The sequence below is a fragment of the Electrophorus electricus genome, chromosome 12, assembly GCF_041902795.1.
Source record: "Electrophorus electricus isolate QZ-2024a chromosome 12, ASM4190279v1, whole genome shotgun sequence".
NCBI classification, from domain to species: domain Eukaryota; kingdom Metazoa; phylum Chordata; class Actinopteri; order Gymnotiformes; family Gymnotidae; genus Electrophorus; species Electrophorus electricus.
Genome location: NC_137508.1, coordinates 14,182,501 through 14,197,017, shown reverse-complemented (window position 1 = coordinate 14,197,017; position 14,517 = coordinate 14,182,501). Strand labels below are relative to the sequence as shown.

The 14,517-nt window shown below is 43.3% G+C and overlaps 1 protein-coding gene across 2 annotated transcripts in view; it reads left to right on the top strand.

The window, feature by feature from the left end:
- The window catches only part of csmd1b (CUB and Sushi multiple domains 1b), a 265,284-nt gene that overhangs the window by 239,133 nt on the left and 11,634 nt on the right, over positions 1 to 14,517 (top strand). For both annotated transcript variants that reach the window (XM_027023454.3, XM_081724720.1), the window contains exons 47-57: positions 1,323 to 1,511; positions 1,636 to 1,782; positions 3,029 to 3,217; positions 4,754 to 4,939; positions 5,802 to 5,996; positions 7,204 to 7,377; positions 8,190 to 8,363; positions 8,673 to 8,846; positions 11,290 to 11,478; positions 11,818 to 11,991; positions 12,506 to 12,688. In XM_027023454.3, coding sequence (XP_026879255.2) covers positions 1,323 to 1,511; positions 1,636 to 1,782; positions 3,029 to 3,217; positions 4,754 to 4,939; positions 5,802 to 5,996; positions 7,204 to 7,377; positions 8,190 to 8,363; positions 8,673 to 8,846; positions 11,290 to 11,478; positions 11,818 to 11,991; positions 12,506 to 12,688 — 1,974 coding nt within the window. The remainder of the gene's footprint in view (positions 1 to 1,322; positions 1,512 to 1,635; positions 1,783 to 3,028; positions 3,218 to 4,753; positions 4,940 to 5,801; positions 5,997 to 7,203; positions 7,378 to 8,189; positions 8,364 to 8,672; positions 8,847 to 11,289; positions 11,479 to 11,817; positions 11,992 to 12,505; positions 12,689 to 14,517) is intronic.

The following is a 14,517-nucleotide window of genomic DNA, read 5'->3' as shown; positions in this document are numbered from 1 at the left end:
AAGAAAAACATGGAAGAGGACAGAGAAAGGTTAGAGGTCATCATTTACTCAATATCTTATACTAGAGAGCTTGGACATGGTTTTGCTCTGTATTCAAACATAGGTGATACGATGCAACAGTACAATAGCAGAGGAAGCAGGCTGATAAGGAAAACAGTCCTAAAGTTGCATGTGAGAGCCAACCCATGCTGTGAGACAGAACTGTTGTCCTGATTATATGAGCTAGGGAGGAGCTGCTGTCCATGGTGCTGAAGTGCTTATGTAGTTCTAGCCACCTAGCAGAGCACAAGTGAACAGTGTCCAGTTCAATGCAGATGTTGGTTGTTTATTTGTTTGGTTTGTATGTTGGGGGGTGTTGAGTTATCTGTTCACAAGTTCATGCATCATGTATACAATCAAAAAAGTATTAGTTACTATCCCAAGACTGAATATCCTCTTGTGTAAGTTTTTTTCCCCCTCAACATTCCATTAAAAGTCACTGGATTATTTAATCTAAGCATAACAAGAATCACACAGTTTCAAATGTAAATATTTGAATGCTAAAACATCTATCAAAACTTTCTTGGAATTAAGTAACTATCTGAGTACTCAAAACTTCTATAAAGCATAAAATACCTTTTGGGCCCATATTATGAAAGTAATACAACTTAATGCCCATAAAGGATTCAGTATTAAATTCAAGTGATTTAATGTGTCAGTAGTTCTTCTCTACAAGAAAACCACAAGAAAACAAGTTTTTTGTTTTTGTTTTTTGTTTTTTTTTGTTTTTGTTTTTTGTTTTTTTTGTTTTTGTTTTTTCTATATGCTACCACCACTACTGTCTATGAGACCCATTAACAACGACAACAGAGGAGCCCAAACATTTTTTATCTGATCATCCTAAAATTGGTATAAATAAGACAGGGGGCCCAGCTCTACCTGTCTTTCAACTAGTAAAGATAAATAAATTAAAATGATGAATGACACAGATCATTGACATAATGCTCAGAATGCATTGATTAATGCAGTTAATTGGAAAACAATAAGGTAGAAAAGTATAAATTACCAAGTCCCTCTAACGGAGCCATTAGCTCCACCCTGGCACCCCCAATTCAAATGTTCTAGTATTACCAGCGCTCCTCACACCTCGGATAATTCCAGGAGCCTGAATCACATGTTTCACCAAAGCTTAGAGCCTCACTTAAGAGGTTTTGAACCACCATAAACTCAAGTTGAACTCAGCATGAAGTCAAGCTTTTTCATGATTTTTTAAATCAGTATCATCATCCTGCAAGGAGTTCTGCACAAATGCCCATAATTCTGTCCTCCACTTGCCTTGACAGCTCAGTGTCCTGCCAACGAAGAGCGTACCACATCATCTGGGGTTATCCTGAGCCCAGGTTTTCCAAAGAGCTACCCCAACTCGCAAACGTGTTCCTGGATCATCAGAGTACTGCCTGCCTTCACAATCTCTATTTATGTGGAGATGTTTCAGAGCGAGAAGCAGTTTGATGAGTTGGAGCTCTTTGATGGTAAAAATGTCTTGTGAACATTTGCTTTGCATTTCAGAATTTCACCCTGTTTAACTGCAGCAGAGAATATTCCTTGTTTGAACTACATACCTCTATTTTTTGGTTGTCTTATTTTTTTTCCTAGGTCCATCTGGCCAGAGCCCATTGTTGGTGGCACTTAGTGGGAACCACTCAACACAGTTGAATTTCACAAGCAAGACCAACCAGCTTTATCTCAGATGGTCAACCGACCATGCCACCAACAAGAAGGGATTTAAAATACGCTACACAGGTTGTCATATTGACCCTCAGGATATTTTTGCATTGTTTCATATCTTGGAACTCTAAGATATATCTATCAGAATCCAAAATGTCTAAAAACTCAAGGCATTTTACCATAATGCCAAAAGGCTCTCCTGCTGTGCCTGTTACATAATAGAATTGTTGAGTATTGGGCAGCTAGGAAATATGAAATACCAGCAGTAGGAAACATATTCTGTTTTTCTGCTTTTCTGTCAGGGTGGATTACTTCCCAAGCTTCTGCCCTCGAAGGCTGTTGCTTTGAATCCAATTTGGATAAAAGAGAGAGAGGAAATCAGCCTTTTCTAAGTTAGCCCTCATTAGACTAGGACCAGATGTTTTGTACCTTCAGGGAGCCATTGCATGTGGCTGACATAATGGAGGTCAAAGATTCCGTAATGAACTTCGACGAATTGCTGCAGTGTCCCATGACTCAAACTGACATTTCGACCAGTGGTCAAATTTGATATATAGCACACAAAGCCCAGTGGTGGGGATTATTCTCCATTTCTCCTCTTTCCATCTCTTCTGTCACTCTGTCATATACACAGACACATTTTCTCTGTCTCTCTCTTTCTGTCTGTTTTTTCTTTATCTCTCTCTTCTATTCTCCCATTCCATGCCCTTATTATTGTAATTTTTTTCCACATTTTCCTAGTTCCTGTCTCCTATTTTAAAGGAGTGAGCAGGGACAAATGCTATGGTTTCACGCTGGAAGGCCCTCAATCTTGAATGGAGGCTCAACTTGCTCAACAGTTTATCATTCAGCAGTGTCCCTGAACCACTATTGTCTGCTGCATTTCATAAACATTTTGAGCAGTGAACAAAAAAAAAGGGCTGTAATATACCTCAGTCTTATATGATCTTCACAAAACAGCACTGGGAGCTGGGCTTAATTTTTTTTTATACATTTGTTGAACACTTCATTGAGTTTTCATCAAAATAAACTGCAAACTTGTGTTGCATTTTTTTTCTAATATGAATTTTAGTCACTTTGTGACTGAGCAAATGTCTTCAGCTCAGGCGATTTGATTCTGCCCCTGATTTTATTTGTCTGAAGTGAGATTAGCTCCTTGCTCACCAGACTCCTGGGGAGATAAGTTGGCTCTTACCGTTTCAACAAATGAGCTTACTTGTCTTAACTGAGTTGCATTTGCCCTACTTCATTTCCACTGATTAAATTAATATTAAACACTAACAGATCCTTTTCGGGTGGTTTCATATTTTGTATTTTGCAGCGGCGTATTGTAGCATCAGCAGCCCGCCCAAGAACGGCGGCATCATTAACAGGACGAGGGACCGACCTGGCAGCAAGATCCAGTACTACTGTAACTCGGGCTACAGGCTTGTGGGACAGCGCAACGCCACATGCAGGCTCCATCCCAATGGCCTGTACCAATGGGACGCACCAGCACTGCTCTGTCAAGGTAAACCCCACTCGTCTCCCTACTACCTCTTTGCGGTAATGCCCCTCCCCTCGAGTTCATTTAATTCAGAGGCCTCTAGAGCGGGCCCGTAAATCCATAGCTGTAACTTATCAGCCAGCTTGGGCAGCTCTGTCCTATCATATCCAGTTGTCAAGGCATGCTTACAATGGCAGTGAGTGTCCTTTCTTCCCAATGTCGAAGCATTTGAGCATTCGTTCACACCTATCTTGAGCCAGCAAATGTGTTCAATCTGTCTCAGCCTCCTGTAATTTCATTGTTCATGCTCCTCTCCTCTCTTAATCCAAGCCACTAATTTTATCCCTCTGAGTGCCTGGCAGCATGGGCCCCTATGGCCACACCTGCCGCTCTCCCAGGCCCAGTGCTGCACGTCATCAGCAGCAAAAATTACCGTTTATTAGCCAGGGGACTAGTCAGCCTGAATGGGCTGGGTATTTGCATATAGGCAGTAGCAGGCAGAAACTTATGCAGGGCTAATTGTATTGGGGGGCTATTCACTGTGCATGTTTGTTTGAGGGAATTTATGTGACAATTTACCTATGTTCCCCATACACACACATACACACACACACACACACACACACACACACATGCACACATAGAGGCATACACACCCCCTCTCACAGCTGCTGTCTGGTTGCAAGAAATTATAATGTAAATATATATTCCCATATATCCCATTATCTAGTTTGGTTCCGACATGGTTGTAATCTATAAGTGTCTGTAGATGGTTATTATCATCAATCAACTTGTAATCATGCACTGGCATGTTTGCAAGGAAATGTCATCTTTTGTTAGCAACTGGTGTGATTTCTACAGTGCTCTGCTTGCAATCTGTAAACTATCTTATGTAATCACACAGTTGATCCAAAGCTTTTATACTTAAAGACGGCACCCACGGCCATACTTCAAAACGCTGATGCATTTTAGGGACATTTCAGTGGGCCATCTCTAGCCAAAAATCCTTCCTAACACACATTTACACACACAAACAGAGAAAGAGAGAGAGAGAGAAAGCAGACTAACATTTCAAACAAGGAGTCTCATTACAGGTAAGCACAAGGAGGTAGGAAACTTATCTTAGGACCGGAGGTTAAAACATTAATATTCTTCTCCCTTTTCGAAAACAAGTAGACCAGGCATGGTTCTGCAGAGCCAGGAAGATGGATTGTGGACTAATTAAGGCCCATAATTTCCTTAAATGGTGAGAACAATCAATGTAGTCAGTGTAGAGGTCAATGAGGGTCAGGCATCAGTTTGGGACCTGTTTTTGCTGCCCTCTCTGCACTGGCTGACCCCTGGTCCTTTCTAATGCAGAAGTGCTTTAATTGGTCCCACAGCTTTTTCTCCCAAGTGTAGGAAACATCTGCTTGCATGCACGTGTCTTTAATTTTTATTACTGACCCAGACGGGCTCCTGATTTAAATTCTGTTAAACCAAGTGACTCATGCAGATCTTCATGTTTTGCACTCATATTCAGCATTGTGGGTAACAACAGTTTGGTCTCCTCTTTGCCAGCTATCTCATGCGGCGTGCCGGACAACCTGGGCAACGGCTCCTTCCATGGGCTGCAGTACACAGTAGGCAGTAGAGTGCAGTACCAGTGCGACGAAGGCTACCAGGCCGAGAGCGCCACTCTGCTGACCGCTGTCTGCCTGGAGGATGGCACCTGGAGCAATATGGCCCATCCTCCCCGCTGTTTACGTGAGCCCCTCCCTCTTCACCCTTTTCCATGCCAACAGCATGCTCACATTTCCACTACTTAATTGAGCCGACCACAACCAGCACCCTTCCCCTGACCATCCCCCCTCTGAGACCAATGTAGGGTGGGTAATTGGCCAAATGAACGATAATGACTTGATTTTTTTCCCCACCAGTTTGGCACTCAAACGAGATGAGTGCTATGATGCAGCATGCCCCCCCACCCCCCACCTCGTTGTTCTGATCTGAATTACCATTGGTCCCTGAAGCAGTGCAGAACTGATATACACCTGCTGTGCCTTCAACATAATAGCTGTCCATTATGTGTCCCTGGGTCAGCCTCAAAGATATATTCATTAAGATTGATGCAGAAAACGAGATGCAGTATTAAACTCCTTTGGGAGACACAAGACGGCATGAAGAAATTGCCATATTTGATAATATGCATTATTATTATTAATACAGAGGGAGAGGTTTTATTTGAAAGGATTCATATTTTTAGTTGTGTTTCAAAATCCATTTTCCCACAATCTTGCACTTTTGTATCAGTAGAGGACCATCTGTTCTATGTTAGCTACAGCCCTGTATTGTCTCTATATTGTAGAGAAAACCCTGTGGTACCACTTCAGTTTAGCAAGTGCACTTGTAGAAATGTCCCATCTCACATCTCAAGCACTGAGAATGAACAGCCAGGTATAATTACTGCTAAAAGATGAAGATCTTTTAAAATCTGAAGACAATGAACTAAATTATAAATCAGCCTAGCTGCGAATGGGGCATGTTCACATTACTTTGTCCATCTCAAGCAAGGTCCTGAGGCGTGAGGCTTTTTCCATTAATACTGTCCTGTCTCCATGTCCCACAGCGGTGCAGTGTCCCGACATCGAGAGCATGCTCTCTGAGCACATGGTGTGGCATCCAATCTCAGGCTCACCGAACGAACTTGGAGCACAGATAATGCTGAGCTGTGCCCCCGGATACTACATGGGAGGGCGCAGGATTATCCGGTGCCTAGCCAACGCTACCTGGGGTGGACTGGAGGAGAAGTCGACCTGCAAAAGTAAGCCTGCAAAACGGGTGCTCTGACGCATGTCCGGGTACACACACACACACACACACACACACACACACACACACACACACACACTCTCTCTCTCTCTCTCTCCTGTACCCAGGGATTCATCAGAAATGCAGACTGAAAGGGAAGTTTTTGTCTGTAAGGCTGTGGGTCATTCTTTAAGACTACGTTTCTTTTGGCCAAGCACCGTTCATTGTATGTGTTTCAGTTATATTCCTTGTATGAATATAATTTAGGTTAGTTAATATATTGGAAATCCAGCCAGTCTCTGTATGAAGGCTGCTTTCTTTCTATGCTGATCCAATCGTAATCCCCGGGATTTAGTGCATGGGCATAAGATGGAGCTACCACTGCCCAAGCTTGTGGTTCGAATCAGTCCCGCATTTCCTCCTCCGAGACAGGCTGGATAAACAGCAAACTGATGATTAAGTCATCAGTGGCCTGTGCTTTAGATAATTAGAGGTCAAAGAGCAAATCTAAATAATCTAATCAGATCAAGCTTTTTGTTTTGTAATAAATTTACACAGTCTGATGAGTGTGGCGGGAAGCCCAGCCCTCTGCCACGAGACTGAGCATCTCCCCACACCCCAGACAAGAGCTTCCACGCATTCACTTGTGCAACCCATTCCATGATCAGATGTTGCCAGTGAGGGGGGATCTGTTCATGTGTATTCTCTCTATGTTTGTGTGTGTGCATGTGCGTGTGTGTGCATGTGCATGTGTGTGTGCCTGTTACACTGTTCCAACCTTGATTGTGTGTTCAGAGTGCTATGGTGTGGCAGAGGCTTCTGCAACCAGTGCAGAGTTCAGCTGAAGTTCACTAGCTGCTGATTCACCTGGGTTCAAATGTGATGCGACTGTGAAGAATATGCTCGAAAATACTTTTTTTTTCCTGATAAAGCAAATTGTGAAAGCATTGTTTCTTTTTTGCTCTCTGCAAATAAAGCAGGCACATGGCCAATAGACTTTCTGTTAATTATATTTAACTGTTGGGGCAAAATATGTGAAATCGCACCTAATCTGATAGTTTCAAGACCATAAAAATGCATTAATGGTGGTGCATTTAATAGCCTCCCCTCCCTCTCCTGTCTCTTCTCTATGTAGGCAATGGTAAGTGAGAGAGGTGTTTAGGGTCAGGCTATGGGTCCATGGGTATGAAAACATGTACGAATGCCTTTGTTATTTGCAGTTATCTCCTGCGGCGAGTTGCCCTCACCTCCCAATGGCAAGAAGATGGGCACGTTGACCACCTTCGGAGCCACAGCCATATTCATGTGCAACACAGGCTACACACTTGTGGGCTCCCATGTGAGAGAGTGTCAGGCCAATGGGCTCTGGAGTGGAGTGGAAACCAAATGCCTAGGTAAGATGAGGCTCCAAGCTGCCCTTCGGCATACTTTAAAGGTGCAGTGAGTTCAAGAACCAGGAAATGGCAACTCAGTTGTGGAATGTTCCAACAGAGTGCTTGTAGGGGTCAGGGTATGCAGTGCCCTACCTGAAGTCATAGAAAGCAGAATGCTAGATTCACTGATATTACCATATTTTAAGGGTCTAAAGGATTTAATCATATTATTTATTAAAGGTGAGATCCCAAACTTTCCTGCTTTGGCTCCAAATTGGATTTGAGCAGTGTACTTTGCAAAGTTATGCATATGAATATGTTCGATAAGTACGAGACAATATGCAATATGCAAGTATGAGAGATGCACCTTTATAAACCACAGACTGTGGCTTTAAGTGAGTTATTATTATGCTGCAACTTAAGACAAAGCAGACAGCCCTGTGGCATTGCTGAACATAATCCACGGCTGTGTCCTTATGCTCCACCGTGATGCCACCACCGGGAACGTGCCAGAATTCTCGAACAAGCAGAGCAAGCAGATGAGCCAGATCACTGTGCCATTAGAAGGGTTCACTCTCTGACCCTTGGCTGCAGCACACGCAGTTTGGCCAAACAGTGCCCAGGGCGTTTCATCAAAATGTCAGGCACTAACTGTGGCAGAATGCAGTTCACATCGAAAGCTGCGCCTCTGTCTTGCCCCACCACGTTTGAACACAACTCCCAGGTTGCCATTCTGGTTCCTATTAGCTCCAGGCAGGCACTCTGGCTTTTACGTACGTGCCATGACCATAATCAACTCATAATCGTCTGCCGCTTGTGGGGATTTGTCATAGCTGGCCACTGCGACTCACCCGACCCCATCCCGAATGGCCACATCAGCGGCGATGGCTCCAGCTACAGAGACACCGTGGTGTACCAGTGCAACCTGGGGTTTCGTCTCATTGGAACATCAGTGCGGATCTGCCAGCAGGATCACAGGTGGTCGGGCCAAGCACCTGTCTGTGTTCGTAAGTGTCTGCCAGTGTGAAAGTAAACTCCTAAGGGAAAGTTCACCAATTTTTTTTTTCACTGATGTGACCTTGCCTGCAGTCTTAGACTGTCATATTTATGCATTGATGTAGTCAGCTTATACAGGGTTAAATTGAGTTTAGATATAGACTGCAGTTAGCATTTTTTACATATGAAACATGGCTTCAGATATTCTCCAGCCCTTAACAAGTCTTAACCAGTGTCAAGGAGAGAAAACACATTAGCACATGTGTGAAACATCACTGTGAAACTCACACATTCAAGGTCTGTCTCGCTTGCACCGACAGCCATCACATGTGGCCATCCCGGCAACCCAGCCAATGGGCGGACGAACGGAAATGAATTCAACCTCAACGATGTAGTGAATTTCACATGCAGCGAGGGCTACTTGCTGCGTGGCACGCCACGGGCCCAGTGCCGCATGAATGGCCAGTGGAGCAACCCCCTTCCCATGTGCAGTGGTAAGAATCCCCCGCTGTCCCGCTCCCAACACCCCTGCACCCACTCTGTCACACACCCAGACATGATCTGCATTACCACCCCATTCTTTTGGCAACTTCAGAGGAAGGCGCCTGCCAGCCGGCTGCTCCAGCCCGGGGTTAACGGGCCCGGGCGACATCTGTGATCGGGCCGAGACCGGCGCAGCATGCTAATGAGCGACAAACAATTGCGTTCCTGTGATTTCGCGGAAGACGTTTGAAATTCAAAAGCTCCTGCAACAGAGTTCCTGAGATTAAGTAGGACTAACATCACATCTCACTGCAACAGTTAATTATCATGGAGAGGTGTAAATGAAATTATAGATGCCAGTAGGACAAAATTGAGCCATGACAGCAAACGAGAACTTATCTGCCTAACTGGTGTCATGAGATATGCCTATAAATCTGTGGCTCCAATACAACTTGTTCCTAGGTAACAACATTGCCACCAGGGGTTGTTAAATTGAAGCCTAGTCTATGTCCATTAAGTTTGAAATTAAACATGAAAACATCCTGGAACAGTGGTTTCTGCATCTGGCACCAAATATGAATCTTTGACATTGCAGCACATGTGCTTCACCCAGTGTGAGAAACCCAGGTTCCTGGATTCAGTTCAGAGGATACATGAAAGGTGTGAGTTTGAATGAAATCACTCCATTTGTTGATGGCATTTGTAACAAACTGGATTCCTTTGGGACCCTCTCTTATGCCAAAGAGTCACATTCAGTGCTCAGGTGATCAAATTTAAGAGTGAAATATTTTGTCCTTTTTGTGATCTTGTTCATCGTCGTAATCTTCTCCTTATATTATGACTTTATTCTTAAACTTTTACTTTTTAATCCCATAATATCAGCCGCTTTTCTTGAAACGGATGCAAATACTAAATAGGCCTTTTAAGAAGGTTCTTCTTCAGTAGCCCTAAAATGCTGTTGCAGCCATTTATATTTACCAATAATTAAAAGCTCCTGCAGAAACCTCTCACTACTAATTATGCTGGAGGGTTTTGGTTATTTTTGTTTTTTGAGGATTTTTAATTAAACGCACAGACTTACAGGATTAAAAACATTTCCTAAACCCCCTTCAGACTTCCTGGCTAACCTAGCCTTCTTTTACCAAGCCCAAGTGGAATTCTATTTTCAAAAGACCTCGGTGTGTGTCAGTGTGCTGTACATAGGGCAGACCTGCCCCCCTGGCTATGAAGTGCAGCAGCACTAAAGCCTAACATCCACACTGTGCTAGTGCTTCAGCATTACGTGCAGTGACATTTACTGGGTGTCTTATTGCCCTTCTTCCCTCTTTCCCCCCAAGTTGGATACATTATGATCATAGCAGTTATATCATTGCTTCCTTTTCTTAAAGAAGTGTATAAATAGTTTGATTTATATCTTATTTTATCCTGTTAATAGCGGGAATCTCCAGGCTTCATTTAAAAAATCCACTTACAAGTGTCCATTTATGCATGTTTTTAAGTACCCACCTTCTGTCTTTTTTCCCCGAGGGGCAATTGATCACCAAGACACTGGCAGCTGTCACTGCAACAGTGCAATCTGTTTTGTTTTGGTAGGGCATGGCTTCAATTTCATTTCTCCCTTTTTTTCCCCCTTTGAAAGGACAATGACTGAAAAACAGTGTTTACTCAATCCAGAATGGCAGGAACAAGAACTTCCCAGTCATGTCAGTTCATTTTTCAACAAAATTGGAAGTGCATCTTGTCACAGCATATTGCAAGACTGGCTAGTTGAAGCAACTGAAGAAACTGTTTTTTTGCAATGAATTTAGTAAGAAAATCTTTAAATTAGTTGGATGACCATCTGCGGATGTTTTAGATGTTGGCCAGCTGTACATGTTTTGGTTTTACTTCTGACAGTTGATGTTCTGATCATACTTCAATGGATTTAAATTGTTTTGTGATGCATTTATATGCTTTCCACTTTTTTCATTGTGTCCTAGTTAAAATTCAGTTCAGTTTTGATGTATGTGTTATATAAAAATAACAATAAAATAAATAAAAAAATACCAAGTAGAAATGGAGAGCACATTATTTAAAAGTATTGGAGGTAAACACAGCATAGAAAGTGGTTTGACATTTAATCAAAGGTGATTTTCTCCATATGCACAGAAATAAATGCATAGTTGTTGAATGTGTGTGGGAATTTGCATTCCAAAGCATCTGCCCCTCTAGCAATGAGGAATGCAGAGAGGGCATCAGCCAGAGAGAGAGGGAATCACTTTCTAAAGCTTCGTTTTCAAAACAGTCAAAACTAGGGTTGATTGAAATTATTTTAAAGGTCTCTCGTGTACGGCTCCCGCTGTTCAGTCTCTTCTGTATGTTCCGCACATCCTCAGCTTTCTCTGTTCCACATTAAGAATATGCTTTGTTTGTGATTCCTTGTTGGTCTCTTCTCTATTTCCTTCGCCCCCGTAGTGGTAAACTGCTCAGATCCAGGCTTCGTGGAGAACGCCGTGCGCCACTCCCCACAACGCTATCCTGAGAGCTTCAGCTATGGGCACACTGTTATGTACCACTGCAAGCGGGGCTTCTATCTCCTCGGCTCGCCCGTGCTCACCTGTCAGCCAAACGGCTTGTGGGACCGATCGCTTCCTAAGTGCCTTCGTGAGTAATATCACACCCCCACTTCCTTCAGCCCCCCACCACCACCGCCTAAGCACTTACAGCAGGTACAGGCCGTTTGGGGACAGAAGGAAATGTGGAATGATTTGAGCCAACTTTATATGATGAAGTGAAGGTCATCTTCAAGAATTGACGATGGGGATTGTTAAATAGAACATTGTGTCAATTTCTGAGTGGAGTTAAATGTGATGTTTACTACGGTAGAAGAGTTCTGATTCGTAAATGTTTTCATTTTAATGTTTTGAGAACTTCTGGCCTGTCCCTCCCCTTCTGTCTTGCTCTGCCCTTCTCAAATCCTGCTTTTCTCCCTCTCATCTACAGCCATATCCTGTGGCGATCCAGGCACGCCGCCCTTTGCCATGCTTTCGGGGAGGAAGTTCACCAACGGCGCCGTGGTGCACTATTTGTGTGGCCAAAGCCGAGTACTGCTGGGCAACGGTACACGCCAGTGCCAGGAAGATGGTCACTGGAGTGGCTCACCGCCCTACTGCTCAGGTATGCAGAAGGCATTGGGGGGGTTGAGGAGGTGCTTCCAATCTTTGAAGATGCATCCCGGTGGTGTTGCTCACCAGCTGCAGGTCTCCAGCTCCCCCAACCTCACACAGCAGCTACTGTTGAAGCCTTAGCAGCCAGCAGCATTTCCACTACTAATGATGCATAGTGCAGGTGCCCAGCTATAGCCCCTGTTGATCTACTCTAATGGAGAGTTTAGGCCCAACCCAGATCTGTCACACCTAATTTATCAAAGGGGTTCTGGAGTCTTGGAATTTACAAGATCTAGACCTAAACTCGGCTGTAGTTAAGTCTCTGGGGGCAGATTTGGGCACCTGCTTAGCAGCTCTATTGGCACTGCTCGGCATGAATGCATCTTTCCAAATATACTACTGCAAATGTATTCCTGATTTCCAAGTCACAAACCATATAAGTGTCACTAGGTAAAGGGGGACGGGGGGGAAGGGGGAAGCTTCTGCTTTTTAAATAACAGTGTCTGTACTGGACTGACTTTCAGGTGGCAATCTGGGCTTTTGCGGGGATCCAGGCGTCCCGCCGCATGGCTCACGCCTGGGGGAGGAGTTCCGGCTGCGGAGCCTGCTTCGGTTCACTTGCGAGGCGGGCTACATGCTGGTTGGCTCATCGGAGCGCACATGCCTACAGAATGGCTCATGGAGCGGCACCCAGCCTGTTTGCGAGGGTAAGTGGGCTACATTACACAGCCCCACAGCACAGCCACAGAGCACACTACAAGATGTTACTACATTTTCAAGGCCGCTTCATTCAGAATCGCTTACCTTACTGCTTAGGTTTGATGGACCTGTATAGAAGGTCAGTAAATAGCTATAGGCTGTGCTTAATTTTGAAACTAAATTGGTGGCTTGCCATCACACAGAGGTATCATTTGTGATTATGACTGCCATTTTTCAGAAGGCTCTATAACTGTTTTTGGTTAATTGCTAGTTAATTCAGTTGGTAAATATACACAGAAAGCCCCATAATTGCTGCAGAGGGTAATGATATATTAATTTGTGGTTGTGAAAAGATTACTCAAACCGGTACCTGTTAACACACTTATACCAATTATTTAGATATTGGACAGGTTTGATATAAGGATTATTTCTGCAAAGTCTAATAGGCATAAATTAATTTTACAGCAAACAGGCATCACACAAAATACTAAACTAAAAAAAAAAAAACATACTCCATCCCTTTATTGAAGTACCTTTAGGTACTGCATTAGCATATGTAAAATATGAAAATCACAGCTCCTCTGCCGATACTATCTAGACCAACCCAGTCCTCAGAGACTACCAGGTAGGTCGCTTTTTTGTTCTAACCCAGCTCCCAATGTGCATGAACCAAGCCATTAAGCCATGGACCATGTGCACTGGGGGTGGCTTAGAGCAAAAACATGGATCGCATAGGAAGCCCAGTGGACTGGGTTGAGAAACCTTGATCTAGATGAAAAGAATCTCCCACAGTAAGCTTTACTAAAAAGCTCTTGTCGTATCTTTGGTAAAGCACTGTGCTAAGCAACCCTCAGGATAGGCACTAGCAAGTAATGTGAATGTAGACTTTATTAAAAACAAATCCATCCACTAGCATCACCTCTTGTCTGTAAGATGATTTATTCCTTTGTTTGTTTCTGTTGCCAGACGAAGTACAATAAGACCATGGATTGTGTACATGAGATCAATAAGATGCATTATTTAGAGGCCAATCATAACTGAAGAAGGGGCTTTAACGGCTGCTTTAAGGGAGTACAGATAGATGAGTGCAGTAGGGGCTGCAAGTGGGGGCTGCCAAACTGTCTTTGGTATACAAATAACACTGGCCAGGTACTAAATGTAAATTCTTGGGCACGTGGGAGGCAGTAACCTGCTGCCATTTGGAAATAACTACTTAGAGCTTGAAATATATCTGCCCATAGCAGACCCCTTCTGCCAAGATTTCATTAACTCTTTATTGAACCATGTTTTTTTTCTGTATTTATTAAAGTGCCTGTGTTTATAGTGAGTAAGCAGAGGCAGAGTTCAGTCTAGTTTCAGGGAGGCCATTGGAGTGAAATGATATACCAGCACTGATTATGGTAACGATTATGCTGATTAAGATGAACAATCTCGAGAGGTTAAGACTTAAGCCTTGTGCTCTGTGATTAATATGAATTAGGTTGCACATTATTGCTAATGGGGGCTGCCTCAGTCACAAGCATGTGATTTAGTTGAAGCATGTCATTTGTCATACACGCAGTATGTGACAGTCATTTCGTGTTAAAAATCTTTTTTCTCAGAGCATTAATAAATCCTTATCTGTTTGCTCAACACCTGTGTGATTGGAAAGACTGTTAATTTATTTTTATTCATTTTTTATTGCTTATTAATCATCAGAATTGTGTATGAAGGTGCTGTACCAAGTCAGTGTAAGACCACAATTACACACTTCAGACTGCAGTGATTATTTAAGGGATTGTCTCTAATAAGCTTGCAGGTCTAATGTGTTGAATTACAGTTGCAATCCTTTTTCCCA